Source organism: Lepidochelys kempii, chromosome 1 (genome assembly GCF_965140265.1).
Source record: "Lepidochelys kempii isolate rLepKem1 chromosome 1, rLepKem1.hap2, whole genome shotgun sequence".
NCBI classification, from domain to species: domain Eukaryota; kingdom Metazoa; phylum Chordata; order Testudines; family Cheloniidae; genus Lepidochelys; species Lepidochelys kempii.
In genome coordinates this window covers 332,495,948-332,523,720 of record NC_133256.1, presented here as the reverse complement: position 1 = coordinate 332,523,720, position 27,773 = coordinate 332,495,948, and the positions used below count along the sequence as shown (strand labels likewise).

The 27,773-nt window shown below is 40.0% G+C and overlaps 1 protein-coding gene across 1 annotated transcript in view; it reads left to right on the top strand.

Moving 5' to 3' along the window:
• SEMA3E (semaphorin 3E) overlaps positions 1-27,773 on the top strand; it is a 212,636-nt gene that overhangs the window by 142,916 nt on the left and 41,947 nt on the right. Inside the window, exon 5 of the mRNA XM_073331893.1 lies at positions 19,980-20,073. Within this exon, the coding sequence (XP_073187994.1) occupies positions 19,980-20,073 (94 nt within the window). The remainder of the gene's footprint in view (positions 1-19,979; positions 20,074-27,773) is intronic.

The following is a 27,773-nucleotide window of genomic DNA, read 5'->3' as shown; positions in this document are numbered from 1 at the left end:
TATGGACTCAAGTTGTGTTTTCCTATATTTCTTTTGCTGTTGGTAATTTTCTTTGTGATAGCAGATCCCTCCAAGGAGGCTACTCAAGCTTAATGAGTGAAGTAGTTTCTGCAGCCCTCACATCTCACCTCACAAAGGGGAAATTATTGGAGGATCCATGTGACATTAGATCCACTCCACATTCTTTCTCCAGACTTACCCACTTCCGAGTGCCCCCTGTGTGTTGCTGCAACTCCAAAGGGAGCCCTCAGGTGTCTGGGTCCTGCTCCATGGAGCAGATTTGCACTTCCCCTTCAAATTCTTCCCCTCCTTGTGTAACCACTGATTACTGTGTATTTAGTTTTCCCCATCAAGGCCTGGTCCACAGAAGATATGAGTCTGTTACAGCTAGAGAACCTGGCTCTGTAGCTCAAGCTGTAAAGACCTGTTAGCTCTGGAGGTCTCCGGTATTGGCCAAAATAGCAGCCATCCCATTTGTGCTCTTTAAGTGCACAATTTCCGTTACCAGGGCCCCTCCACACCCTTGCTCACTACAGAGGATATATACAGCTATTGGCCACACCCGTGTCCCTCCTAAAGTCTAGCCTGGAGCCACCACTATGTAATGAACAGCTTTGAAATCCTCAAATGATGTCTGTGCTCTCTCTGTGTGTAATTGTTACTATTGCCATAGTTTTCCACATTTATTAAATCATAGAGCATTTTTTCCAGCTACTTTAGGGCACACATTTCGGCAGAAGTCATGCATTTCTAATCCTTTAGCAAAGCCAGCCAGCAGCCTGACTCAGTTCCAGATTTTAAACATGTTTTTACATTGAAGCCCAATATGTCTTCATAATTTAAATATAGAATAAAATGCATGGACCTGAAAATTACACCTGAGCATTCAGGGAGGATTTAAGGTCTATAATATTTAATGCACTCTCATTGATCTTTTCACTGTCACTGAATAGCAAAGATGATTGAAAACAGATCTCAGAAACAAATACTAGCCCCAAAATAATCTTCATCATGCTGGATAGAGGAGGAATAGAAAATTTCAGCTAGCTTTATGTGGACTTTACTTCTTATTCTAAATCTATCTCTGCTCTGAGAAAATAAAGTTAGATGAACATGGAAGGTAGGATTTTCCAAAGTGCTCAGCATTGGGCCAACTTTGCAGCCAGTGAAGTTCATGGTAAATCTCCCACTGCTCTCAGTGGGAGTAGAGTTTGGCCAGCGTTTAGCTCTTTTGAAACATAATATGTTTAGAGCTAATATTCTTTGGGCATTTTCTATAGAAAGCCATGATTTATCAGGAATGCTCTTATTAAGTTACCGAGAAGTAATTAACAGCAGTTCAGAAAGTCAGTACAAGTCGTAATTAGCACTTAGGTGGTGCACAGGCCTCTTCATAGGGATTAATTTCACCAGAAGTGTTTTCCTATTACTCCAAGTCTTCTTTAAATCGGAAGCATTAAAGTGGATGCTGGAAAGCAGAAAAATGGGGCCCAAGTCCTTAAAGAAGAACAAGAGAGAGAGCTTGGCAACACAATGAGGCTAGTAGCAGAAGGAGAGTTCTTGGACCCACACCTGCCTTAACAGAATGATTTCCTTTTATTGTAGATGGGAAGTAAATTTACTGTCAAACAAATAAGTCAGGGCTTGGGGAGTTGTGTGGCCTCTGACCTCATCATCTCCAGAGGTTCTTTCTTCCTGACTGGAGCTCTGCAGAGAGCATTATGGCAGAACAAGTTAAAAATTACTTAGACAAGTTAGATGTCTTCGTCACCAGGGCCTGATGAATATTCAAGGAGCTGACTGAGCAGATATCTGAGCCATTAGCGATTATCTTTGAAAAGTCATGGAAGACGGGAGAGATTCCAGAAGATTGGAAAAGGGCAAATATAGTTCCAATCTATAAAAAAGGGAAATAAGGACAACCCAGGGAATTACAGAAGAGTTAGCTTAACTTCTGTACCTGGACAGATAATGGAGAAAATAATTAAGCAATCAATATGCAAACATCTAGAAGATAATAAGGTGATAAGTAACAGTCAGCATGGATTTGTCAAGAACAAATTGTGTTAAACCAACCTGATAGATTTCTTTGACAGGGTAACAAGCCTTGTGGATGGGGAGGAAGCGCTAGATGTGGTATATTTTGACTTTAGTAAAGCTTTTGATACTGTCTCGCATGACTTTCACAAACAAACTAGGGAAGTGCAACCTAGATGGAGTTACTGTAAGGTGGGTGCAAAACTGGTTGAAATCCGTTCCCAGAGAGTAGTTATCAGTGGTTCATAGTCATGCTGGAAGGGCATAATTAGTGGGCTCTTGCAGGGAACAGTTCTGGGCCTGGTTCTATTCAATATCTTCATCAATGATTTAGATAATGGTATACGGAGTACACTTATAAAGTTTGCAGGAAATACCAAGCTGGGAGGGGTTGCAAGTACTTTGGAGGATAGGATTAAAATTCAAAATGATCTGGACAAACTGGAGAAATGGTCTAAAGTAAATAGGATGAAATTCAATAAGGGCAAATGCAAAGTACTCTATTTAGGAAAGAACAATCAGTTGCACACATACACAATGGAAATGACAGCCTAGGAAGGAGTACTGCGGAAAGGGATCTGGGGGTCATAGTGGACCATAAGCTAAATATGAGTCAACAGTGTAACAATGTTGGAAAAATAGCGAACATCCTTCTGGGATGTATTAGCAGGAGGGTTGTAAGCAAGACACGAGAAGTAATTCTTTCGCTCTATTCCACGCTGATTAGGCCTCAACCAGAGTATTGCGTCCAGTTCTTGGCATCACATTTCAGGAAAGATGTGGACAAACTGGAGAAAGCCCAGAGAAGAACAACAAAAACCATAAAAGGTCTAGAAAACATGACCTATGAGGGAAGATGGGAAAAATGAGTTTCTTTAGTCTGGGAAAGAGAAGACTGAGAGGGGATATGATAACAGTTTACAAGTACATAAAAGGTTTTTACAAGGAGGAGGGGAAAAATTATTCTTCTTAACCTCTGAGGATAGGACAAGAAGCTATGTGCTTAAATTGCAGCAAGGGAGGTTTATGTTGAACATTAGGAAAAACTTCCTGTCAGGGTGGTTAAGTACTGGACTAAATTGCCTAGGAAGGTTGTGAAATCGCCATCATTGGAGATTTTTAAGAGCAGGTTAGACAAACACCTGTCAGGAAAGGTCTCGATAATACATAGTCCTACCATGAGTGCAGGGGACTGGACTAGATGATCTCTTGAGGTCCCTTCCAGTCCTATGATTCTATGGAAGTTTCTTGCCATAAGTTAGATGGTGAGTTCACATTGTTATCTGCTTGGGTGGCAGTAAAAATAATTTTGAATTTCAGAACTTGCCATTCCATTGACACCTGGCAATGGCGGTCAGCAGGGTATTTCCCCCCCTCAATAAGAGGATGATACATTTTGAAACTAGAACATTTCTGCTACTAAAACTATTGAGGCTTTCCATGTATCTAGGTGTACGTAAAGTTGCTCAACACCATGCTGTCTGAGCACTTGCATTGCTTGCTACATTTTAGGTTATCGTTTTGCTCAAGAGAGTAGTAATTCTGTAGGCTTCAATGGGAGTGAGTGAAATTGTGCACATGCGTAAGTGCCTGCAGGATGAGGACCTAAGTGCCCTCTGTACGAGCTTCCTGTGTGCCTGGTTTTCTTTTAGCATCAGTTCATTCTCTGTTGGTTTCAGCATCTTAAATGATTTGGTTCTTTGGTTTCCTAATTAAAGGCATTGACAGTGTCTGAAAACTTATTTTAATATTCTAACCCATTGTACAGATGTAGTCATTTGTTTATACAACAGGGATACTTATCTAATTCTCTAGGGTATAATATAATAGTTGTATATATGGAAACTGTTTAATCTAAATTGTTCTACACATTACTGAAGGCTAAATGATTTGAAATGTCTTTTCAGGCCTGATCGTATTGTCAGCTTTCAGTTATGCTACCTAAAATATAAACCTCTTTCTCCCTACATCCAGTACAGTATATCTCTTTCCCCACGTACTTTCTTGATGAGGTGGACTGTTCAGCTTATGAAAGGTCATAGAGTTGCGGGTTCATTTCAGAGATTTGTATTTGAATTAAAACACTGACTAGGTGTTCTGCTGATATACAGACATGCTCTGTGATTTTTCATTTTTTTTTTTTTAGAAAATGTGGGAGTCAAAGTGTGTTTAATACCCCCATCCTGAAAGAAGCCTCTGCATAGTGTACTTAACATCTGTATATATTAGGATGTAGGATTTAAAAAAAGCAGGGAAGAACATTTTGCCAATATAAAGGATACATATTTGCAAGAAGGAGGGTTTAGGGATCAGCATGGCATGTGGGTGCAGGCAATTAACACTAATAACTTTGTTGTAGTCCCAGAGATAAAACAAAAAGAAAACACAGAGGAGATGGGTTCTATCAAAAACACCCCAGTTGTCTGTTGTGGTCACCAGTTTTCTTTGGATCCCTCCTGCTTTTAACTTTTCCTATCACATAAAAATATCTATTTGCAACAAGGAAAAGGTCTTTCCAATTGCCATGTTTGATGAAGTATAAATAATATATGTCAACAGAAGTTCCTTGGTGCATGAAATGATTCAGCAAGTGCCAAGAACCATAGTTACAGATTTCTACCTACAGTCATGGTGTCCTAAAAGTGTAACTTTCCCCAAGGAGGAATTATTGGTCTGCAATACAAATTACCTTGAGTTCTTTTTCAAACAGAGGCATAATTCCCTTGCAAATTACTAACTTGTTAAGTGACTTCAGCTGTACTGTTTGATCCATACTTATACATATATTTTTAACTAAAAGTGCTAAAATCTGTATCTTTCCCAATCTGTCTAATAGCTGAAACTTCTTTTCAGAGGAATGGCAACCCTTTCCCATTCTTTTTCATGAACATTTTGTAGGTCCTGTATTATATGGGAGACTACCCTACCCCAAAGTTTGCTGATAATTACCATTAATAGATCAAGTTACTCATTTTAGGCCCATTCCCATTCCCAGTGGAATCAGTAAGAGTCTCTCCATTGACTTCTGTGAGATATAGTTTGAGTCATTTTACTGTATCTGAAAGGAACACACATATCAATATCTCGGGGGTGGGGGGCATTGCTATTTTTTTCCTTATATGGAAAACACTTGCGGAGTCTTAAAACTGAAAAACAAACAAACAAGGAAAATCAAATTATTTTGCCTCATTCATATACTTTCATAGGGACATCTATACATCGCCCCTTTATTAAGCCAGAGTTTAAAGCTGACCACGTGCATAAGTGCTTTGCTGAATGGGACTGGATTTAAGCACATGCTTTACATTAAGCACAAACTCAGATTCTTTGTTGAATCAGAACCAAAGGCAAGTGAAAAAGCAAATCTCTACTCTACAATTCAGTGTAGCCCTTCAACTTTAATAGTTCTGATTTTCTTTTTCTTACATTATTATTTATAATTTACATTATATTTTGTGACAAAGTACCTCCTCTGCCTTGGTGAGTCCTGTGCTTATTGGATTTGCTTGCCTCAGAGGTTCACGACAGCTCTCAGTTTGGCCACTTTCGTGGCTCAAATCTGCCGTTCACTCAGTTAGCCTCATCACTGGCCAGCAAGGGGAAAAGGAAGAAAAATCCCCGCAGTCCTAGTGGATCGGGGAACAGGCCAGAGACCTTCCTCTCTGGTGGAACCCACAGTCCAGGTCAACTCCTCCAGTATCAAGTAGGGACTTGGGGGAATGGAGGGATGGGGGGAACCCGGGCCCGCCCTCTACTTCGGGTTCCAGCCCAGGGCCCTGTGGATTGCAGCTGTCTACAGTGGCTCCTGTAACAGCTATGTGACAGCTACAACTCCCTGGGCTACTTCCCCATGTCCTCCTCCCAACACCTTCTTTATTCTCACCACAGGACCTTCCTCTTGATGTCTGATAATGCTTGTATTTCTCAGTCTTCCAGTAGTACATCTTCTCACTCTCATCTTCTTGCACCGTTTGCTCCCAGCTCCTCCCACGCCCACCACAAACTGAAGTGAGCTCCTTTTTAAAACCCAGGTGCCCTGATTAGCCTGCCTTAATTGATTCTAGCAGCTTCTTGATTGGCTGCAGGTGTTCTAATCAGCCTGTCTGCCTTAATTGTTTCCAGAAAGTTCCTGATTGTTGTGGAACCTTCCCTGTTACCTTACCCAGGGAAAAGGGACCTACTTAACCTGGGGCTAATATATCTGCCTTCTGTCACTCTCCTGTAGCCATCTGGCCTGACCCTGCCACAATTTTTATTCTCTAACATTAATTCCCATTGAGTTAGTTAAATATAAAATGGCTGTAACTCTTGGAAACTAAGTATATTTTTGTAAAAGATGATTATTTTATTAATAGCCAAGTGTGCATTGGGTTTCTTTAGTCAGAGGAACCATACATGAAACTCTGGTTTTTGATCTATGCTTAGAAATTAGTAACTCCACCCACCCATCTGTGTTGGTGCATGACTTTTAGCCTAACCACTGGAAAATGCCTGTAAAATAAATGACAATGTTGAATTGCTATGTACTATCCTGTAGGGTGTGAGTTTTCATCTGACAGTCTCAAAGGATTCCAGTGTCACACACACAGCAAGGAGGGCTAGAATGTTAATATCAGCCCTGGACGTTATTAATGTGTCACACTTATTTCATTTAAATTGGCATCATATGGAAGCAGACACATAGTCATCTCCAATGACTAACCTCCACAATTAGAAATGCTGTATCTGTTGTGCTGTCCCGGAAAGCTAAGGTGGAAAATCTCCCTTGGAAAAAGTTATCGTCTACATTTTGCAGACCTTTTTTGTGATGAGCTCATGCATCTGCTAGCATTTAATGTGGTACGAGTCCTGCTTTCTATCAAAACTAGTAAGGCCCACTGAAAAAGTCTCCATGTTACACTGAAATCCAAATTTTTGCCTACCTTGATTGATAGTGATGGCTTGTAAATTTAAACCATATTGCCTAGTCAAAAATTCCAGCTGTTAAAACACAGATAATGACAGGACAGTATAAATGCTGCCTACCATTCTCACTACAGTTAAACCTGCACACTGCACATTCCATGAACCATAAAATAGATGTTTTTGGTTTACAGATTTTGTCATCATGGCTCAATGGGTCAGTTTATCTTTGTGTTGGGTTTTTTTTTTATTGGTTGGCTGTGATAATAATAAGAACCCAGTGAGCTAAGTTGTCCTGTGTGCAAAAAGAGCTTCACCATATGCAAGTTTCACTGCGCTCCCTTAAAACCACTCATTGATTTTAAGTTAAACGGCCTAATGTGCACCATGCATATTATGGCCTTATTTCTGCAATGAGATCTGTGCAGGCACTGGGGTCTGTCTGCATAGGTCTCATTGCAGGATCCAGGCCTAAATGACTGTAGAAAGTGCTGAGGAGAAATGGATGGTTTCAGTTTACAGTGTTTTGCATGAACCTGTTTTGTTGGTTTGTGTCACATGAGTTTCACATTGAGGTTCGGGTTTAAACGAGTCCAGTGAACCAGCACAATGAAATGTAGAAGAAACCACTGAGTTTTGTCTCATTTTACCATGAAACAATAATTTGTCTCAGGTTCACTCAGAATCCCTCCACAATTGCTAGAAGGGTTGTAAACCCAAGGCAACTTTTTGAAGAATGGTTTCAGAGTAACAGCCGTGTTAGTCTGTATTCGCAAAAAGAAAAGGAGTACTTGTGGCACCACAAGTACTCCTTTTCTTTTCTTTTTGAAGAATGTGGCTCAAATTTAAGGTTTGCAATAGCAGGTGAATTTTCCCTGATGGAAACTGTGAATGTTTGAATAGAATATTTATACCATCCAATGGAATTATATAGCAGATATATAATTCTTTCTTCCTTTCTATTGGCTGCTTGAAAAATTATATAAAAGGAGATAATTTTCTATTAATATCTATAGATTTTATGAATAATTTCTATAGAACCCTTTTCAATTTCTATGGGACTCCATTGGGTTTGTCTTTATCAAATTCTGTAGGCAGAGGGTGCTTAAGACAATCTGCCACCTTAGACAAAACTTCAATACACTTCCCCCTCCTATAGGTCTAGGCTGGCAGATTTGGCCTGGTTGCCATTGATTTGTCCTGATAGAGGGGTAGCCGGGCCAAATTTGAGTGAGAGGCATTGTGGTCTGGCCTGCTGGCTTACAACATCACTCAAATTTGGCCCAGTCACCCTTCTGTCAAGCTGCCACTTTAGGCAGCTGCCCCAAAATCCACTGCCTTAGTGAGCTGCCTAATTCACCAATCGTTAAGAGTGGCCCCGGTCTATAAGATGGTCCCATAAGACTAGCCTGCTTTGGGTTTACTTATGAAATTTTACATATCCCTAACTATAGAGCAGTGGCCTACATTCTGTCCTTGCATGACATAAGATTTTTCTCTGCCAGGTTTCACTGTCCCAAGTTGATCAAAAGCTATTGCTTTTAATGGACTTTTCCTAAGTAAAATTTGAGCAAGAATGACAGTTTATGGTTCTTAAATAGGGACATGTCTTGTCATGGACACCCCCTCCCCCCACCCAGTTTGTTTAAGTTGCAGATCTGTGTGCAAAATAACACACAACAGGAGATATGGACCCTACCATATCAATTGCAGAAAACAGTAGTGCTGTGTAAATGGCGTAAACACCATTTCTGCAACTGTTGGTGTGAAATGTTTATGTTAATTTGCTTCAACTCTCTGTCCACCCCTGTTTTCTGTTCACCTTATTTACCGAAGAATGTTTCTTTTATCAGTTTTAAATTTGCAGTTGTTGATTTCACTGAATATCTCATTGTTCTTTTATCATGAGTGGGTAAATGGACAGCACAAGTATTAGGATATCATGTTAAATCTTTGAACTCACAAGTTATTTCTCTAATTACTTTTCACCTTCACCTTTGAAAATTGTTCACATTCTTTGGTTTTTATTTAACTGATTTACTGACAAATGCTCCAGGGAGGCAACTCAGGTGGGGAGAGGGGCGATATTTTTAATGAGTACCATTATTTTTAGTAGCTGGTTAAGACAGAGATAACAGCAGGTAGGCACATTCTCTAAAGAAGAATTTCCTTTGCATTACATTTTTGGACAGTAATGACTCTCTAGTGCATTCTTCATGGTTTTCAGGAGTATTTTTTCCCTTTGTTTTGTTCTCTTTATTGTTCTTGTCCACTGTTAACCCAAAACATCCTGATTTTTCTTTAACCCAAACTGGTGTGTGATGTTTAAGAAATTTGGAATGAAATTCAAGTTTCCACAAGAATCCTATCCCTTTGTGGCTTGAAAATTGACCAGCAGCAGGATGGAGTAACCCAAGCCACAGGATGAGGTGGTAAAGTCTCCCTCTGTCTTTTCCTCACACCTCGTCCTTCCTCTCTTTCCCTCTCTTTTTCTATGTTAACATTGGACTATCAGTATTATAAATTGATTGAGAGCATTACTGTAGGCTAACAGAGTTCTCACTCCCCACCTTCCACATGCACATGTCAACCCAAATAGCTTTAGCATATACAAGTGTGGAAGATGCACAAGAAAAATACACAGAGCAGCAAAATATAATTAGAGCTTCAAAGAGCCAGTGTCACTGAAGATTTGGAAAAACAACACTCTTCAAAACTGGTGACAGAGCAGGCAGCAGGAGATGGGGACTAAAGAGGTGCCAAGTTACCGTTAACTTCAAACCACATCCAGCAGCAAGGGGACATTTCAAAACAGCACCAGGAAGGAACCAATAAGAGCTCATGTTTCAAAGCAGAAAGTCTTTATCTTCCCTCCAAGTGTCAGTGGTGTGTGCCTATCTGGAGGGATAATTAAATAGTGTATAGGTTTTTGTTCAGTCTCTTATCTAACTAAAACACACCAGTAAAGAAAGCAAGCACTCATCAATAGTTATATTGAAAGTTGTTCGTTTCAAGGACGCCAGCTTTACTGGTTTACCAGTCATTAGATGAATCTCAATTTTAAAATATCCGTAAATGAGCAGGTTTGTCATTTTTTTTACCTACACCTAAATAAACATAGGCAGATGGGAGACCTGCCATGGCCAGACTCAGTAGTCGAGGGGGTAAACCCTCACTGGAGAAACTGAGTCAGTGCTGAGTGTGCCTGTGGCATGGGTAAAACATATCCAGGATCTGCTGGGAGTCGTTAGACTCTGGCACAGCTAGGAAAGTTAGGGGCCACCACTTCCACTGAGATCAGGGAAATTGAAGCACAGCTGGATGGTTCTGCGGCCAAAACCTGCGGGGTGTAGTGAGTCATTGATACAGCTAGGTAAATAGCCATGGGCCAGTACTCCACTGAGATCAGGAAAAACTACTGGGAGCAGAGGAGACTCTGGAAAAGAGATCTGGTTTCACACCTTCCGGGGCGACAGATTCCTTTACTGACTAGGGTGATCCATATGGGTGTGACGCAACCACCTGGTGAAGTATGGATGTTAAAGAGGAGGAAAGGTGCCCCTTAGTCTATGGATTCAGGGGGACTGAGCAGTGATGCCTGGAGAGTAGCCAGAGGCTAATCCTACTGCATAAATGGCAGGGGGAGAGGTGTGATACAGAGGCCCATTGATGGTTCACCACTCTGTGTCAACACGTTTTGTCACGCCTGACATACTCACCACACCTAACACACTGTTGTCATAATCTGTATCTAAAAGGTGTCATGTAAGGTATCATATACAAACTGATAACACGCTAGTCCCGAAAATCATTGAGTAGTGGAAGTACTGGGTGTGTTCAAAGAATTATAAATATGTGCTAGAATTATGTTCTTTAAATGTGTTTGGCAAGCAATGCACAAACCCAATCTGCCTAGACAAAGGAATGTATATTTGCTTGTCTGACCAGGCTGGTCATCAGGCAGAGACAATAAAGGAACATGTACATGTAAGAGAAACAAAGTTATCAAGCTAGCAAGTGGGAGAGAAGACAGCATGGTGTCTGCACCCTAGAAGAAGGGAGAAACTTTGGGCTTATTTTTCAAAGAATACATTTCAAAGGTTTACTGGACTAAAAAGAAAGGGGGAAAAATCTCTAACTTCTCCTGAGGAGTCAAAGAAGCCCCACACTTTGAACTCTGTGTGTTGGGTCCTGGCTAAATGTCCAGTCAGCCATGCTGAAAAAAAGTCTATGATAAGTAAACTTCTCTGAACAAAAGACTCTGGTTTGTTAAGTTTTAGGTTTAGAAGCATATTTTTACTTTTTCTTATATATAGCCATTTCTATCTTTATTCCTTATGCCTGTTATCACTGAAACCTAGGTTCTTTGTTAATAAATTTGTTTTGCTTTTAACACAAACCATCTCAGCACTTTGGTTGAAGTGGAGGGTTTGTCAACCCCAGTTAAGTTAATAAGCTTTTGTGTATTGTCTCTTTAAAGGAGCAGCAAACTTAATTTCTCTGAGTTCAATTAGAGGGCTGGACACTGCAGAGAGATGTCTCTGGGGAGCTTGGGAATTAGGGTTCGCTGATTGTTACCTGCACAGTAAGGTTTTGGACTGAAGAGTTTGCTGACAAAGCAGACAAGATGGTGTGTCAGGGAGCTGACACACAGCTCAGCAGCAGCACTCTCACTTGTTGAGGCAGAGTAGGTAACAGTGACTCATAATTCTAGGGGTCCTCAGCGGAGGTCACACTGGTGTACTAGTCACTGGGTGAATCTCAACTTTAAAGTATCCTTAGATGGGCAGGTTTGTAATTATTTTTCCCATCATCTAAATGAACTAAGACTGTCAAGCGATTAAAAAAGTTAATCGTGATTAATCGTGCTGTTAAACAATAATAGGATACCATTTATTTACATATTTTTGGATGTTTTCTACATTTTCAAATATATTAATTTCAGTTACAACACAGAATACAAAGTGTACCATGGTCACTTTCTATTAATTTTTATTACAAATATTTGCACTGTAAAAAAACAGAAGAAATAGTATTTTTCAGTTCACCTAATACAAGTACTGTAGTGCAATCTCTTTGTCATGAAAGTTGAACTTACACATGTAGAATTATGTACAAAAAATAACTGCATTCAAAAATAAAACAGTGTAAAACTTCAGAGCCTACAAGTCCACTCAGTCCTACTTCAGCCAATCGATGAGACAAACAAGTTTGGTTACATTTGCAGGAGATAATGCTGCCGCTTCTTGTTTACAATGTCACCTGAAAGTGAGAAGAGGTGTTCACATGGCACTGTTGTAGCCGGTGTTGCAAGATATGTACATGCCAGATGTGCTAAAGATGCATATGTCCCTTCATGCTTCAACCACCATTCCAGAGGACATGTGTCCATGTTGATGAAGGGTTCTGCTAGATAATGATACAAAGCAGAGCGGACCGACACATGTTCATTTTCATCATCTGAGTCAAATGCCATCAGCAGAAGGTTGATTTTCTTTTTTGGTGGTTCGGGTTCTGTAGTTTCCATGTCGGAGTGTTGCTCTTTTAAGACTCTTGAAAACATGCTCCGCATCTCATTCCTTTCAGATTTTGGAAGACACTTTAGATTCTTAAACTTTGGGTCGAGTGCTGTAGCTATTTTTAGAAATCTCACATTGGTACTGTGACGGGTTGGATCACAGAAACCCCCTTGGGACTGCCAACTGATGTCCCAAGAGCAGGGGGAGGGATAGCTCAGTGGTGTGAGCATTGGCCTGCTAAACCCAGGGTTGTGAGTTCAATCCTTGAAGGGGCCGTTTAGGATCTAGGGCAAAAACTGGGGATTAGTCCTGCTTTGAGCAGGGGGTTGGACTAGATGACCTCCTGAGGTCCCTTCCAACCCTGATATTCTATGACTCTATGACTACTTCTTCCTCTGCTTTCCCTGCCAGCTTGGGACTCCAGCGCCCTGTCTTGTTGAGCCAGACACGCCAGTCTACTCCAACACAGACCCAGGGTCTGAACCACGGGCCCAAAAGCTGCAGACTTAACTGAAAGCAGCTTAAGAAATGTTCCTGTCTTTAACGCTCAGATGCCCAACTCCCAATGGGGTCCAAACCCCAAATAAATCCGTTTTACCCTGTATAAAGTTTATACAGGGTAAACTCATACATTGTCCGCCCTCTATAACACTGATAGAGCGATATGCACAGCTGTTTCTGCCCCCTCCCCCCCCCCCGCCCCCAGGTATTAATACATACTCTGGGTTAATTAATAAGTAAAAAGTGATTTTATGAAATACAGAAAGTAGGATTTAAGTGGTTCCAAATAGTAACAGACAGAAAAAAGTGAATTACCAAGCAAAATAAAATAGAACACGCAAGTCTATGTCTAAGAAAACTGAATACAGATAAAAACAACACCCTTAGAGGAATTCCAGTAAGCTTCCTTTTACAGAATAGTCTCCTTCTAGTCTGGGTCCAGCAATCACTCACAGCCCCTGTAGTTACTGTCCTTTGTTCCAGTTTCTTTCAGGTATCCTTGGGGGTGGAGAGGCTATCTCCTTAGCCAGCTGAAGACAAAATAGAGGGGTCTCCCCAGGGTTTAAATAGACTTTTTCTGGTGGGTGGACATCCCTCACTCCCCCTGTGTAGAATCCCAGCTACAATATGGAGTTTTGGAGTCACACGGCCCAGTCCCATGTCCATGCATGACTCAGAATTTACAGGTAGCAGCCATGGGTCACATGCTACCTTGAACGTCCTCAAATAGACTTCTTATGTGGATTGGAGCATTCCAAGATCCATTGTCTCTTAAGAGCTTCTTGATTGGACACTTAATTTGCACATTACTTTCTCAAGAAGAACAGGGGTACTAGTGGCACCTTAGAGACTAACAAATTTATTTGAGCATAAGCTTTCGTGGGCTACAGCCCACTTCATCAGATGCATAGAATGGAACATATAGTAAGAAGATACATGAAAAGGCGGAAGTTGCCATACCAACTCTAAGAGGCTAGTTAATTAAGATGAGCTATTATAAGCAGGAGAAAAAAACTTTTGTAGTGATAATCAAGATGGCCCATTTCAGACAGTTGACAAGAAAAACTACTGTGCTAATAAGCGATGGTGACATAAACACCACCCTATACCAGAAACCAACTGACTGCTATACTTACCTACATGCCTCCAGCTTCCATCCAGACCACACCACACGATCCATTGTATACAGCCAAACTCTTCGATACAACTGCATTTGCTCTAATCCCTCAGAGAGAGACAAACACTGACAAGATCTCGATCAAGCATTCTTAAAACTACGATACCCACCTGCTGAAGTGAAAAAAACAGATTGACAGAGCCAGAAGAGTACCCAGAAGTCACCTACTACAGGAGAGGCCCAACAAAGAAAATAACAGAACGCCACTAACCGTCACCTTCAGCCCACAACTAACACCTCTCCAGCGCATCATCAAAGAGCTATCCTGAAAGACGATCCCTCACTCTCACAGATCTTGGGTGACAGACCAGTCCTCGCTTACAGACAGCTCCCCAACCTGAAGCAAATACTCACCAGCAACCACACAACAAAAACACTAACCCAGTAACCTATCCTTGCAACAAAGCCCGATGCCAACTCAGTCCACATATCTATTCAAGTGACAGAATCATAGGACCTAATCACATCAGCCACACCATCAGGGGTCATTCACCTACACATCTACCAATGTGATATATGCCATCATGTGCCAGCATTGCCCCTCTGCCATGTACATTGGCCAAGCCAGACAGTCTCTACACAAAAGAATAAATGGACACAAATCTGACATCAGGAATCATAACATTCAAAAACGCAGTAGGAGAACACTTCAACCTCTCTGGCCACTCAGTAACAGACTTAAAGGTGGCAATTTTGGAACAGAAAAGCTTAAAAAACAGACTCCAGTGAGAAACTGCTGAACTGGAATTAATTTGCAAACTAGATACCATTAACCTGGGCTTGAATAGAGATTGGGAGTGGCTGGATCATTACACAAATTGAATCTATTTCCCCATGTTAAGTATCCTCACACCTTTTTGTCAGCTGTCTGAAATGGGCCATCTTGATTATCACTACAAAAGTTTTTTTTCTCATGCTGATAATAGCTCATCTCTTAGAGCCGGTATTGTAACTTCCACCTTTTCATGTTCTCTGTCCGTATATATATCTTCTTATTATATGTTCCATTCTATGCATCTGATAAAGTGGGCTGTAGCCCACGAAAGCTGATGCTCAAATAAATGTGTTAGTCTCTAAGGTGCCACAAGTACTCCTGTTCTTTTTGCGGATACAGACTAACACGGCTGCTACTCTGAAACCTTTCTCAAGAAGCTGACCAAATGCTTTACAAAGACTACTTAAAAATCAAGCCAGTACACAGCCAATATTCATAACTTCGAATACAAAAATGATACATGCATACAAATAGGATTAATAGATTCAGTAGATCATAACCTTTACAGAGATATGTTACATGGCATATGTAGCATAAAACATATTCTAGTTATGTCATATATATATTCATAAGCATAGTTCCATAAAGCCTTATGGGGGGCACCGTCACAGGTACCTTCTTTGCATTTTGTCAAATCTGCAGTGAAAGTGTTCATAAAATAAATAACGTGCTGGGTCATCATCCGAAACTGCTACAACATGAAATATATGGCAGAATGAAGGAAAAACACAGAGCAGGAGACATACAATTCTCCCTCAAGGAGTTCAGTCACAAATTTAATTAAGGTTTCAGAGTAACAGCCGTGTTAGTCCGTATTCGCAAAAAGAAAAGGAGTACTTGTGGCACCTTAGAGACTAACCAATTTATTTGAGCATAAGCTTTCGTGAGCTACAGCTCACTTCATCGGATGCATACTGTGGAAAGTGTAGAAGATCTTTTTATACACACAAAGCTTGAAAAAATACCCCCCCCCCCGACTCTCCTGCTGGTAATAGCTTATCTAAAGTGATCACTCTCCTTACAATGTGTATGATAATCAAGGTGGGCCATTTCCAGCACAAATCCAGGGTTTAACAAGAACGTCTGGGGGGCGTGGGGTAGGAAAAAACAAGGGGAAATAGGTTACCTTGCATAATGACGTAGCCACTCCCAGTCTCTATTCAAGCCTAAGTTAATTGTATCCAATTTGCAAATGAATTCCAATTCAACAGTTTCTCGCTGGAGTCTGGATTTGAAGTTTTTTTGTTGTAATATCGCAACTTTCATGTCTGTAATCGCGTGACCAGAGAGATTGAAGTGTTTTCCGACTGGTTTATGAATGTTATAATTCTTGACATCTGATTTGTGTCCATTTATTCTTTTACGTAGAGACTGTCCAGTTTGACCAATGTACATGGCAGAGGGGCATTGCTGGCACATGATGGCATATATCACATTGGTGGATGTGCAGGTGACAGCACCTCCTTTGTCAGCCTTTTTGATTATGATGTCAGAGTTGTTTCTGAGGCTGTGGATAGCATTGTGTTCCGTACGGCTGAGGTTATGGGGCAAGTGATGCTGCTTTTCCAAAATTTCAGCCCGTGCACGTCGGCGGAAGCACTCTATGTAGAAGCTTATGCTCAAATAAATTGGTTAGTCTCTAAGGTGCCACAAGTACTCCTTTTCTTTTTGCAAATTTAATTAACACATTATGTTTTTAACAAGCTTCATCAGCATGGAAGCATGTCCTCTGGAATGGTGGCTGAAGCATGAAGGGGCATATACATGTTTAGCATATCTGGCATGTAAATACCTTGCAATTCCAGCTTCAAAAATGCCATGCAAATGCCTGTTCTCACTTTCAGCTGACATTGTAAATAAGGAGCTGGTAGCATTATCTCCCGTAAATGTAAACAAACTCGTTTGTGTCTTAGCGATTGGCTGAACAAGAACTAGGACTGAGTGGACTAGTGGGCTCTAAAGTTTTACATTGTTTTGTTTTTGAGTGCAGTTATGTAACAAAATAATTCTGCATTTAGAAGTTGCACTTTCATGATAAAGAGATTGCACTACAGTACTTGTACGAGGTGAACTGAAAAATGCTATTTCTTTTGTTTCTTTTTTTACAGTGATAATATTTGCAATAAGAATAATAATATAAAGTGAGGACTGTACACTTTATATTCTGTGTTGTAATTCAAATCAATATATCTGAAAATGTAGAAAAACATCCAAACATTTTTAATAAATTTCAATTGGTAGTCTATTGTTTAACAGTGTGATTAAAACTGTGATTAATCATGATTAATTTTTGTAATTGTGATTAATTTTTTTGAGTTAATCACGAGTTAAGTGCGATTAAGCAACAGCCCTAAAATAAACCTAGTTGGATGGGCTATGTTCAATGTAAAAAAATACTTTCTTCTGGGGCAACTAATTGAAAATGGACAATAAATGACTAATGCGGAGAAAATAGCTGGATAAGGGAAAATGTTAGGGGTCTCAATTGACCACAGAGGATCTATTCATTCCATTGCAAACACTTCAACAACTGTATAATCTACCTGGTGCAAATGGTATTTCCTGAAGCTTAAACATCTTTTGAAGGACATATTCAATCCACAGGCAGTGGAACTGCCAGAAATCCAGAGTTTCTGTTGCTCTGAAGAGAGCTCCCTTGGTTTTCCAGACCAGTTGTAGCCTCTTAAGAGTTCCTGGTCCAAGTGACTCTCCCTAATTTAGATTATCTGTGCTGGGCCTGGAACAAAAAAATGTATATAAACCTGAGCCCTAGCCAATGGGGAAATGCCTTGCATTAAAAATTCTTTTGTTGATATATGATTAAGGCTGATCCAGCAGAAAATTATATTTCATTCACACTGGTCTCCACATAAGTTACAGTGCTTGGGTTTTCCCAACACAGACTGCTTCTGGAGATGTGGGTCTCCTGGAGCCCTGCTGGCTCATGTGCTTTGCGATGGTCTCAGGATCCAGTCTTTCAGGCTAGAAGTAGATAGGAGGATTAATATGATGATGGGTACAGTCTTAGAAATTACTTTCCAGAACTGTGTTTTGGAATATATCCCAACATCTTGGAAACTCTCTAGCTCTTGGGAAGCTTGTTTCCATAGTGCACTGCTTGTAGACAAATGGCTTATATTGCTTTGATGGAAGAGCAGATTGCTTCCAGGGATAGAAGCCTGGCTGGCTGGCAACTACAGAGTGAGTAACATTTCAAAGAAGATGGGCCTTAGACAAATTTGAAAAGATTCAGTCTAACTTTGTACAGGCCTTCATTAATCTCTAGAGGATGAGAACCGAAATGTCGCTCTCATTACCCTCTCTCTTCCCTCTCTTCCCCCCACCGCTCTGTTTTCTGCCCTCCCATTCTTTTATCTTGCTGTCCCTTTTAAAAACCTTTATTTCTTTAGCTCCCTTTTTTGGGTGGTTTTACATCTACCCAAACAGCTGACATACATGTGTACCACCAACCTAAAACTGAGATCAGTTCACCAAGCAGAAGGATTGAATTTATACAAAAAGAACAGGAGGACTTGTGGCACCTTAGAGACTAACAAATTTATTTGAGCATAAGCTTTCGTGAGCTACAGCTCACTTCATCGGACGCATTGTGAGCTGTAGCTCACAAAAGCTTATGCTCAAATAAATTTGTTAGTCTCTAAGGTGCCACAAGTCCTCCTTTTCTTTTTGCGGATACAGACTAACACGGCTGCTACTCTGAAACCTGAATTTATACAGTATGCTGAAATAAATAATATGGTTTCATATACTTGTTTGATGAGTGAATCTGTAACACAGAACTGGCATTGCTGGAATATATGGTATCATATATATTTATAATACAAATTCTTGATGATTGTACTATGTATATTTTGGCAATCTAATTGTCATAACTATACTTTCTCCTCCTCTCCCCGCTTATTTTTGGAGGGGAAAATTTTAATAATACATAAATTTTAAAATTAGTTTCCAATTCACCCGATAATCACGTACCCCGCAAAAGAGACAGAGGACAACTAGATACTTCGATATTTCTCTACCATTTGTTCAACACTCAGACAAAATACACTCATTCGCCAAAAACCAGCACACCTGTCCAATTATTTTCAATATTAACATTTGATAGACATGCCTAGTTAAATATATGTAAACAGAGATTTCACTCAATTTATAAAATCACCAAAAACAGCATGTCTTGGGTAACGTAAAGGTGCTCACTCTGAAATAAAGATAACACCCTATTAAATGAGCTGAGGATTATATTACTGTTTAATGTTTCTCTAAGCAAAAGCTCACTGTTGTAATGAACATTGTTTTGGCTCTGATATTTACATGGCAAAGATTTGTTAAAACTTCATAAATAAATAAATAGTTTTAAAAATATTTTCTTCTTTTCCAAGACTAATTTTGGAGTACGTCTGCAACATAAATCACATCACATGTTCTGAATGTTTTAATCAAAGATTCATTCCTAAAACTTTCTAGTACAAAGAAGAAACACAGTAGCCTCACATTTATGCTCCATTTATTATGCCATCCTATCTAGAGAGGACAAATGCATTTCTTTGCTAGATAGTTATTGAATATTTAGATAATTTTAGAGGAGAGAGGGAAATTTCCCCTCACTATGCCCATACAAATGAATCACTGATTCTAATACATGCATATTTCAGTAAATGTTGCAGTGTAGTATGCATGCAAGGGTGTTTTGTGGAAATCAAAGAATCTTTATAACGAATTTATTAGTGAACAATGGTAACCTTGTGGCACCTTAGAGACTAACCAATTTATTTGAGCATGAGCTTTCGTGAGCTACAGCTCACTTCATCGGATGCTGTAGCTGTAGCTCACGAAAGCTCATGCTCAAATAAATTGGTTAGTCTCTAAGGTGCCACAAGTCCTCCTTTTCTTTTTGCGAATACAGACTAACACGGCTGTTACTCTGAAATGGTAACCTTATTTTCTCCACACAGAAAAAGTCAATTCAGTTCAGAGATATCAAACACATTAAAGCTAATCTTTTATTTTAATGTAGTATTTATGCTGTTTTCTGTGACTTTCTTTAAAGGATCACCTATTTCAACTGGACTGGCACAAATTTGAGAGAGGACGAGGCAGGTGCCCTTTTGATCCCAGCTCCTCCTTCATCTCAACTTTAATTGGTAATGAACTTTATGTCTCAATCTTCAAGGTGCTGTCAAACTGTCTTTCTGAGTCTCTTTCGTCAGCTCTCCTAGGTGTTATCAGTATTTCTCTACAGCCTATGGCATGTCAGACTTACTTCTATCAGTGGTGCCCACATTAATATTACATTCCAGACAGTGTTAATTTGAGCAAGTGTATCTCAGACGAGTGAGCAGATGTTCTATTTCATGTGCTGTTCTACAAACATAATTGATTGTCACTTATTGTCAAAGATTCATTCCTAAAACTTTCTAGTACAAAGATTTTATATACACAGAGAACATGAAACAATGGGTGTTACCATACAGACTGTAACAAGAGTGATCAGGAAAGATGAGCTATTACCAGCAGGAGAGCTGGGGCGGGGGGGTACCTTTTGTAGTAATAATCAAGATGGGCCATTTCCAGCATTTTACAAGAACAGTAGGAGGGGAAATAAACAAGGCGAAATAGTTTTACTTTGTGTAATGACACATCTACTCCCAATCTTTATTCAAGCCTAAGTTAATTGTATCCAGTTTGCAAATTAATTCCAATTCAGCAGTCTCTTAATGGAGTCTGCTCAGCCTCGACCTCATCAACCTCAGCCTGGACCAGTCCACACAAGAGATCCACTTCCTGGACATGACGGTGCTAATAAGCGATGGTCACATAAACACCACCCTATACCGGAAACCTACTGACTGCTATACTTACCTACATGCCTCCAGCTTTCACCCAGACCACACCACAGGATCCATTGTCTACAGCCAACCTCTATGATAGAACCGCATGTGCTCCAACCCCTCAGACAGAGACAAACACCTACAAGATCTCTATCAAGCATTCTTACAACTACAATACACACCTGCTGAAGTGAAGAAACAGATTGACAGAGCCAGAATAGTACCCAGAAGTTAACAGGACAGGCCCAACAAAGAAAAGAACAGAACGCCACTAGCCGTCACCTTCAGCCCCCAACTAAAACCTCTCCAATGCATCATCAAAGATCTGCAACCTATCCTGAAGGATGACCCATCACTCTCACAGAACTTGGGAGACAGGGCAGTCCTTGCTTACAGACAGCCCCCCAACCTGAAGCAAATACTCACCAGCAACCACACACCACACAACAAAAACACTAACCCAGGAACCTATCCTTGCAACAAAGCCCGTTGCCAACTGTGACCACATATCTATTCAGGGGACACCATCACAGGGCCTAATCACATCAGCCACACTATCAGAAGTTCATTCACCTGCACATCCACCAATGTGATATATGCCATCATGTGCCAGCAATGCCCCTCTGCCATGTACATTGGCCAAACTAGACAGTCTCTACATAAAAGAATAAATGGACACAAATCAGACGTCAAGAATTATAACATTCAAAAACCAGTCGGAGAACACTTCAGTCTCTTTGCTCACTCGATTACAGACCTAAAAGTGGCAATTCTTCAACAAAAAAACTTCAGAAACAGACTCCAAGGAGAGACTGCTGAATTGGAATTAATTTGCAAGCTGGATACAATTAACTTAGGCTTGAATAAAGACTGGGAGTGGATGTGTCATTACACAAAGTAAAACTATTTCCGCTTGTTTATTCCCCCCCCCCCCACTGTTCTTGTAAAGTGCTGGAAATGGCCCACCTTGTTTATCACTACAAAATGTTCCCCTCCCTCACCGCCCCCCCCCCCCCCGCGCTTTCCTTCTGGTAATAGCTCACCTTTCCTGATCACTCTTGTTACAGTCTGTATGGTAACACCCATTGTTTCATGTTCTCTGTGTATATAAAATCTCCCCACTATATTTTCCACTGTATGCATCCGATGAAGTGAGCTGTAGCTCACGAAAGCTTATGCTCTAATAAATTTGTTAGTCTCTAAGGTGCCACAAGTACTTCTTTTCTTTTTATGGATACAGACTAACACGGCTGCTACTCTGAAACCTGTCATTCTGGAGATAGTTTTGTGTTGTCTTGTTTTTCTTGATGTTTTCAGTTTACATTTCAGTGGCATAAAATTTGTGGATTTTAATGTTCTTTTGTTGTTTACCTCAAACACCAAATCTCAGTTTGTCCAGAGAAGGAGGGGTGTTAATAGACTGTACCATCTTGAACTAAAATAAGAAAGCTGATCCCTAGTATCGCAAAGGTACTTACCATGAGTGGATTATATAGACATGGAAGATCCAGAAAAAAATATTTTGACTGACTTCCCCATGCCCCATGAAGTACGGCTGAGTATGGATCTTTCACACACTCTTCTTCTGTCTATGTTTCAACCATTTAATAACCATTTAATGATCACACAGTGAGCTCTGCATAGGTATAGGGGGTCCACCTGCACAGAGCGTAACTGTAGGATTGGAGCTTTGCAGTCAGATTCTGCAGTTCTCAGTCTTTACTCAGGCAAAACTAAGAAAATAAATTAGATTTGATTCTGCTCGAACTGCGAGATCAATGTGAGTTTTATTATTGTCTGAAATGGAAGTCAGATTGTGTCCTGATTGAGCACCTCATGCCGGGGCATAAGGTACTTAGCCTTCATGCCTGGATCTTGGAAAAAAGCAGTTTGGGGTACATCTACACAGCATTTTAAAACCCAGGAGTCTCAGAGCCTGGGTCCGCAGACAAGGGCTCCCACGACAGCAGCTGTGTAAACAGGCTTGAGCTTAGCTCTGAAACCTGAAGAGAGGGGTGGGTTTCAGAACCTGAGCTCCAGCCCAAGTGACCACCTTTACACTGCTGTTTTTAGCACTGTAGCACAAGTCCCGTAAGCCTGAGTCTGTAGACCTGGGCTCTGAGACTGGCTGCTGTGGATTCTGAAATGCAGTGGGCCGTATTCTTATAGGTCCCATTCTAGAAGCTCTTCATGTGCCAAATTTTCCTTGAAGTCAATTGATATTCCACAAATGCATGGTTTGTAGGATCTGACTCCTAAGAGCCTGTAACGTTTTTGTATCAGTGGAGAAATGATCTCACCGTTTTCTACTAAGCAGTATGAAAGTTTCCTAAAAACTTTAGGTTCACCAGGAATTTGTTTTATGTTAAGAATCAGATTAACTTTTCTAGGAGAAAGTCTTCCTTTCAATGCAAATATAGCCAGATTGTCTACATTCTTACAAATCTTTGTGAGGAAATGCTGTATTCTTAAAGGGTCATACAGCAGCTCAAGGAACCTATCCTTGATGTTATTTAAAAATAAATACTTATCTGAGGGTATAAAGTTCTTAAAGGTATACATATTTATATATTTTCCTGTTATTTAAGGGGCTCTCGTATTCATAGTGAAGGGAAACGGGAAACACTAGAAGACTATGTTTTAATGTGATTTTTTTTTTTACCTCTTTGACGCCTACAGTGGAGCAACCACAGAAGACATAACACTTGGCAAATGAACAGAATGAATTCTTAGGGCATCTCATGAGATTATGTATTGTAGCTGTTTGGATTTGTGGCACACGGTTGATAGTTTGGGGGGGATTTGTCTGGAGGACAATGAGAAGTGTAGAAACAAGCATTGTAGCCATTAATAGATAACCATTTGTGTGGATGGCACCAAAGCAGCAAGAGTGAAAGGCTGGACTATTGCTCTGTCCAAGTAGAACAAATAAAGGGTAATCTTTGGATCAGATAAGGCAACAGGAAGATTAGTATTGTATGAGAAAACAGGCTAAGACTTACTCAGCCTAAGAAGACTTTAGCCATTTAGCTGTACATGGAGCATTCAGCCATAAAAGGAGATACAAGATAAAGAAAATAAGAGGATGAATGAGGGCCTAGCCACAAGCACTTGAGTACCATATTTGTGTGCTGGCACCCATCTTTGACCAAACATATGCCAAAGAGGCTTGTGCACCTGAGCACCATGACCAAGGGATTCTGGCTCATTTCACGTGAGAGTAGGGGCTTTTCTTGTCCATTCCTTCTTTCTTGCCCCCTTTATCTAGTACTGGATTTGGCACCTCACTAGACAAGCTAGTGAAGAACCATCTGCCCAGCAGAAGGGCTGGTCCTCAACACCAACACTGGCTGGCAAGAGTGTAAACCCAGGGTTTTTTTTTATTCATCCCAGATGAAGAACGAATATATTGTTATATGGCTTTGTAACAAGGGAAAAGGAAGTAGTAAATAGAGAAATAAGTAAAATTTTCAAAAGCACCTAAATGACTTAGGTGCCTAAGTCTCATTAAAAGTCAGTGGGAGTTCGGCTCCTAATTAACTAGGGCCGAGATCTTCAAAGATATTTAGCAAAAAGAAAAGGAGTACTTGTGGCACCTTAGAGACTAACCAATTTATTTGAGCATGAGCTTTCGTGAGCTACAGCTCACTTCATCGGATGCATACCGTGGAAACTGCAGCAGACATTATATACACACAGAGATCATGAAACAATACCTCCTCCCACCCCACTGTCCTGCTGGTAATAGCTTATCTAAAGTGATCATCAAGTTTCATGATCTTGTTTCATGATCTCTGTGTGTATATAATGTCTGCTGCAGTTTCCACGGTATGCATCCGATGAAGTGAGCTGTAGCTCACGAAAGCTCATGCTCAAATAAATTGGTTAGTCTCTAAGGTGCCACAAGTACTCCTTTTCTTTTTGTGAATACAGACTAACACAGCTGTTACTCTGAAAGATATTTAGGAATCTAACTCCTACTGATTTTAATGGGAGTTAGGCACCTAATACCATGGAGAAGATAGACATAAGTCACTTTTAAAAATGGGACTTAGGTGCTTTTGAACATTTACCCAAAGGCTTTTAACAAACCATAAGCTTAACCCAATTCCTTTTTTTATTTTAAATCTCTTTTGAAGGCTTTGAAATCTGTTTCCATCTTTGTAGCCTGCGGGCTTCCTGCCACCACCAACCCCTCCATTCTTTTGAGACCTCCGTCTAAATTTCATATTACTCCCATTTTGGTTTATTATAATTTGTTTTTAAGCAGGAATCCAGCATCCTTCCCAATGGGCTGAACAAAATGACTTTAAAGTTTTATGTACCTACCTCTCTAAGTGTGCATTTTCTGTTCTGTCCTACTCAAACCCATCACCATGGTATCTGACCATTTATTTTGTGCCCATCACAGTGGTATCTGAATGCTTTATAAATTTAAGTCCATATTATTGTTCTGAATAAAGACCTGCATTTTCTTTTCTCTCCCATAGTCTAAGGTTGAGCTAAATTGTCACTTCTTTATTCTATCCTTCTATTGGTCTCTTTCACTCAGTTGTTCTCTTTCCCATTCCAAGAACAGGCATAAAAAACCAGAGGGATCATTATCAGAATGGATTTTCCTAGATAGAAAATAGACATTAAAATCTAGTGTAAATTTATCACAGCTTGCTCATAAAGTATTAGATATATATCAAAAATTATAGGCCTAAACTGTTTTATCAGCCACTGTGGTCTTAGTCAATCAGCCTGAGTGATTTATTACAGAGCTGCTTTGACTATTGAAAGCATATGGGATGATAGGGGGATTTTTGTTTTGTTTTGTTTTTTAGAAAATCGGTCCAAGAGTTTTGTATGGAATTTTTCTAACCATTTACATTTTATGCCACTTCTCTGCAGCTGAACATCTATTCTGTTTCCTTATGCGGACAATATGTGACAAGTTTAATCATTCAGAATAGAATTTTCATCACAAGCTACTTTACCATCTGGTTAGATGACCTGTCATAAAACTCAATAAAATGTGGGATATTCAGTTTTAAAGCCAAGTCAGGAACTATCATTTTGTTGAACCAGGATTTTTAATTGAAGGGCTGAAATACACAAACTTTTCTTTTGACCTAAGTAAACCTATTTAAATCTGATTTTAGTCATACATATTGCAAATTATCTTCCAGATTTAACCATTTCTAAACTGTAGAATACTTGCCATTGGGGTGCTTTGCCTTTTTATTCAAAAGAGAGTCAGATCACTTCAAATGCAAAAGTTATAGCTTAGCGGCTCCATAAAAAGGAGTACTACTAATGGTAACTCTTAATATTTCCGTTGTTTTACTACTTTCACTTCAAATTACTCATACCAAAAACATCACCAACAACGGAAGCACAGCCATTTCTGAGGTAGAAATAGCCTATCTATTCTAAACTTGCAGTAATTTTAAGAGAATTGGAAAATAATATTCGTTTGATATTACATGAAGGGTTCAACTAAAAGGAATGTTGCAATCTTGTGCTGGAATTTGGCACCCTTTTAACCTTGGGTTATACCTGTACTCTTAGGAAAATTGTCTTGGGATATGGTCATGTGTTTTGTGTCACATCAAAGATGAGATCTTCATCACGACACTGCCCTCTATCAATTTGCTGGGATATTGCATTATTGATAACTGTGAGGATACCTGGGTTGTTTCTTTTAAAATGTAGCAGAAAGCCAGGCAAGAGGGAGATTGGTGAAGTTGCCAGGTAACATCTCCGTAAGGGATCAGAGAGAGAGAGTAGCTTTGGAGACAGCACTCCTGATATCTAAAAATGTTTCTTGTTCAGTGTTAGAAGAAAAGGATTTTGTGCTTCTTTACCATTGTCACTTGAAATAAAATCAGTTCTGCATTATCCTCTTTTCTGCACATTTTTGAAACTTTTACACTTTTTTGCTTAGAAGCACAAAATCCTGTTGTCCTGAGTTGTCAGACAAAATTCCAGTTGCTTTCTAGGACTACAGAAATTGTCCCTTAATTTGTTATTTCTAATTAAAAGCACTCCAGAGCAAAGCCTGACTTGATATTAACGAGATAAAAAACAGAAGATACCATTAGACACATTAGATAGTGTACAATGCATGTATCTTCTCTAGAGAGATAAACTACACCCACTCAACTGGGACCACACCAAAATCAGATTCAAACATTTGTTACACAGTCTACCTAAAGTCTATATGTTATCAAAGCCTTGTTTGCTGATTAGAAGCAGATTAGTGTGAATATTTTAGAAAGTCAAGCAAGAAAATGCATCATTTCCCTATACACATTATAACATTTTACAGGTAGTTATGTTAATCTTGTGAATAAATTGTTTTGGCACATCCTAAAAAGTTTACAGTAATGGACCGTAATGTATATGTGATCTTAAAGCAATGAGAATCTCATTATTGAAGTTTAAAGAATCCTAATGCTGCATCTGTTTATTCCTCATTCAGAAAATGTACATTAGAGAAGCGGGCAATGTTGGCTTTACCCTGGATTCCATCTGCACCTAAAATTCCTAGGGAATTTTGAATGTACTAGGAATGCAGAATTCAGCCCTCTTTTTTCAAATAGCAGAATTTCCTTTCCATGTATGAAACTCTTCATCAAAAATTATTTTTAACCTAACCATTGGAGCAACTTACCAAGGTTTGTAGATTCTCCACCACAGACAATTTTTAAATCCACACTGGATTTTTTTTTCTAAAAGATATGCTCTAGTTCAGGGATCGGTAACCTTCGGCACGTGGCACATCAGGGTAATCCACTGGCGGGCCACGAGACATTTGGTTTACGTTGACCATCCACAGGCACAGCCCTCCGCAGCTCCCAGTGGCCGAGGTTCACCATTCCCGATCAATGGGAGCTGCAGGGACCAGGCCTGCGGACGGTCAACGTAAACAAAATGTCTTGTGGCCTTCCAGTAGATTACCCTAATGGGCTGCGTGCTGAAGGTTGCCGACCCCCGCTCTAGTTCAAACTGTAAATAATTTAGGG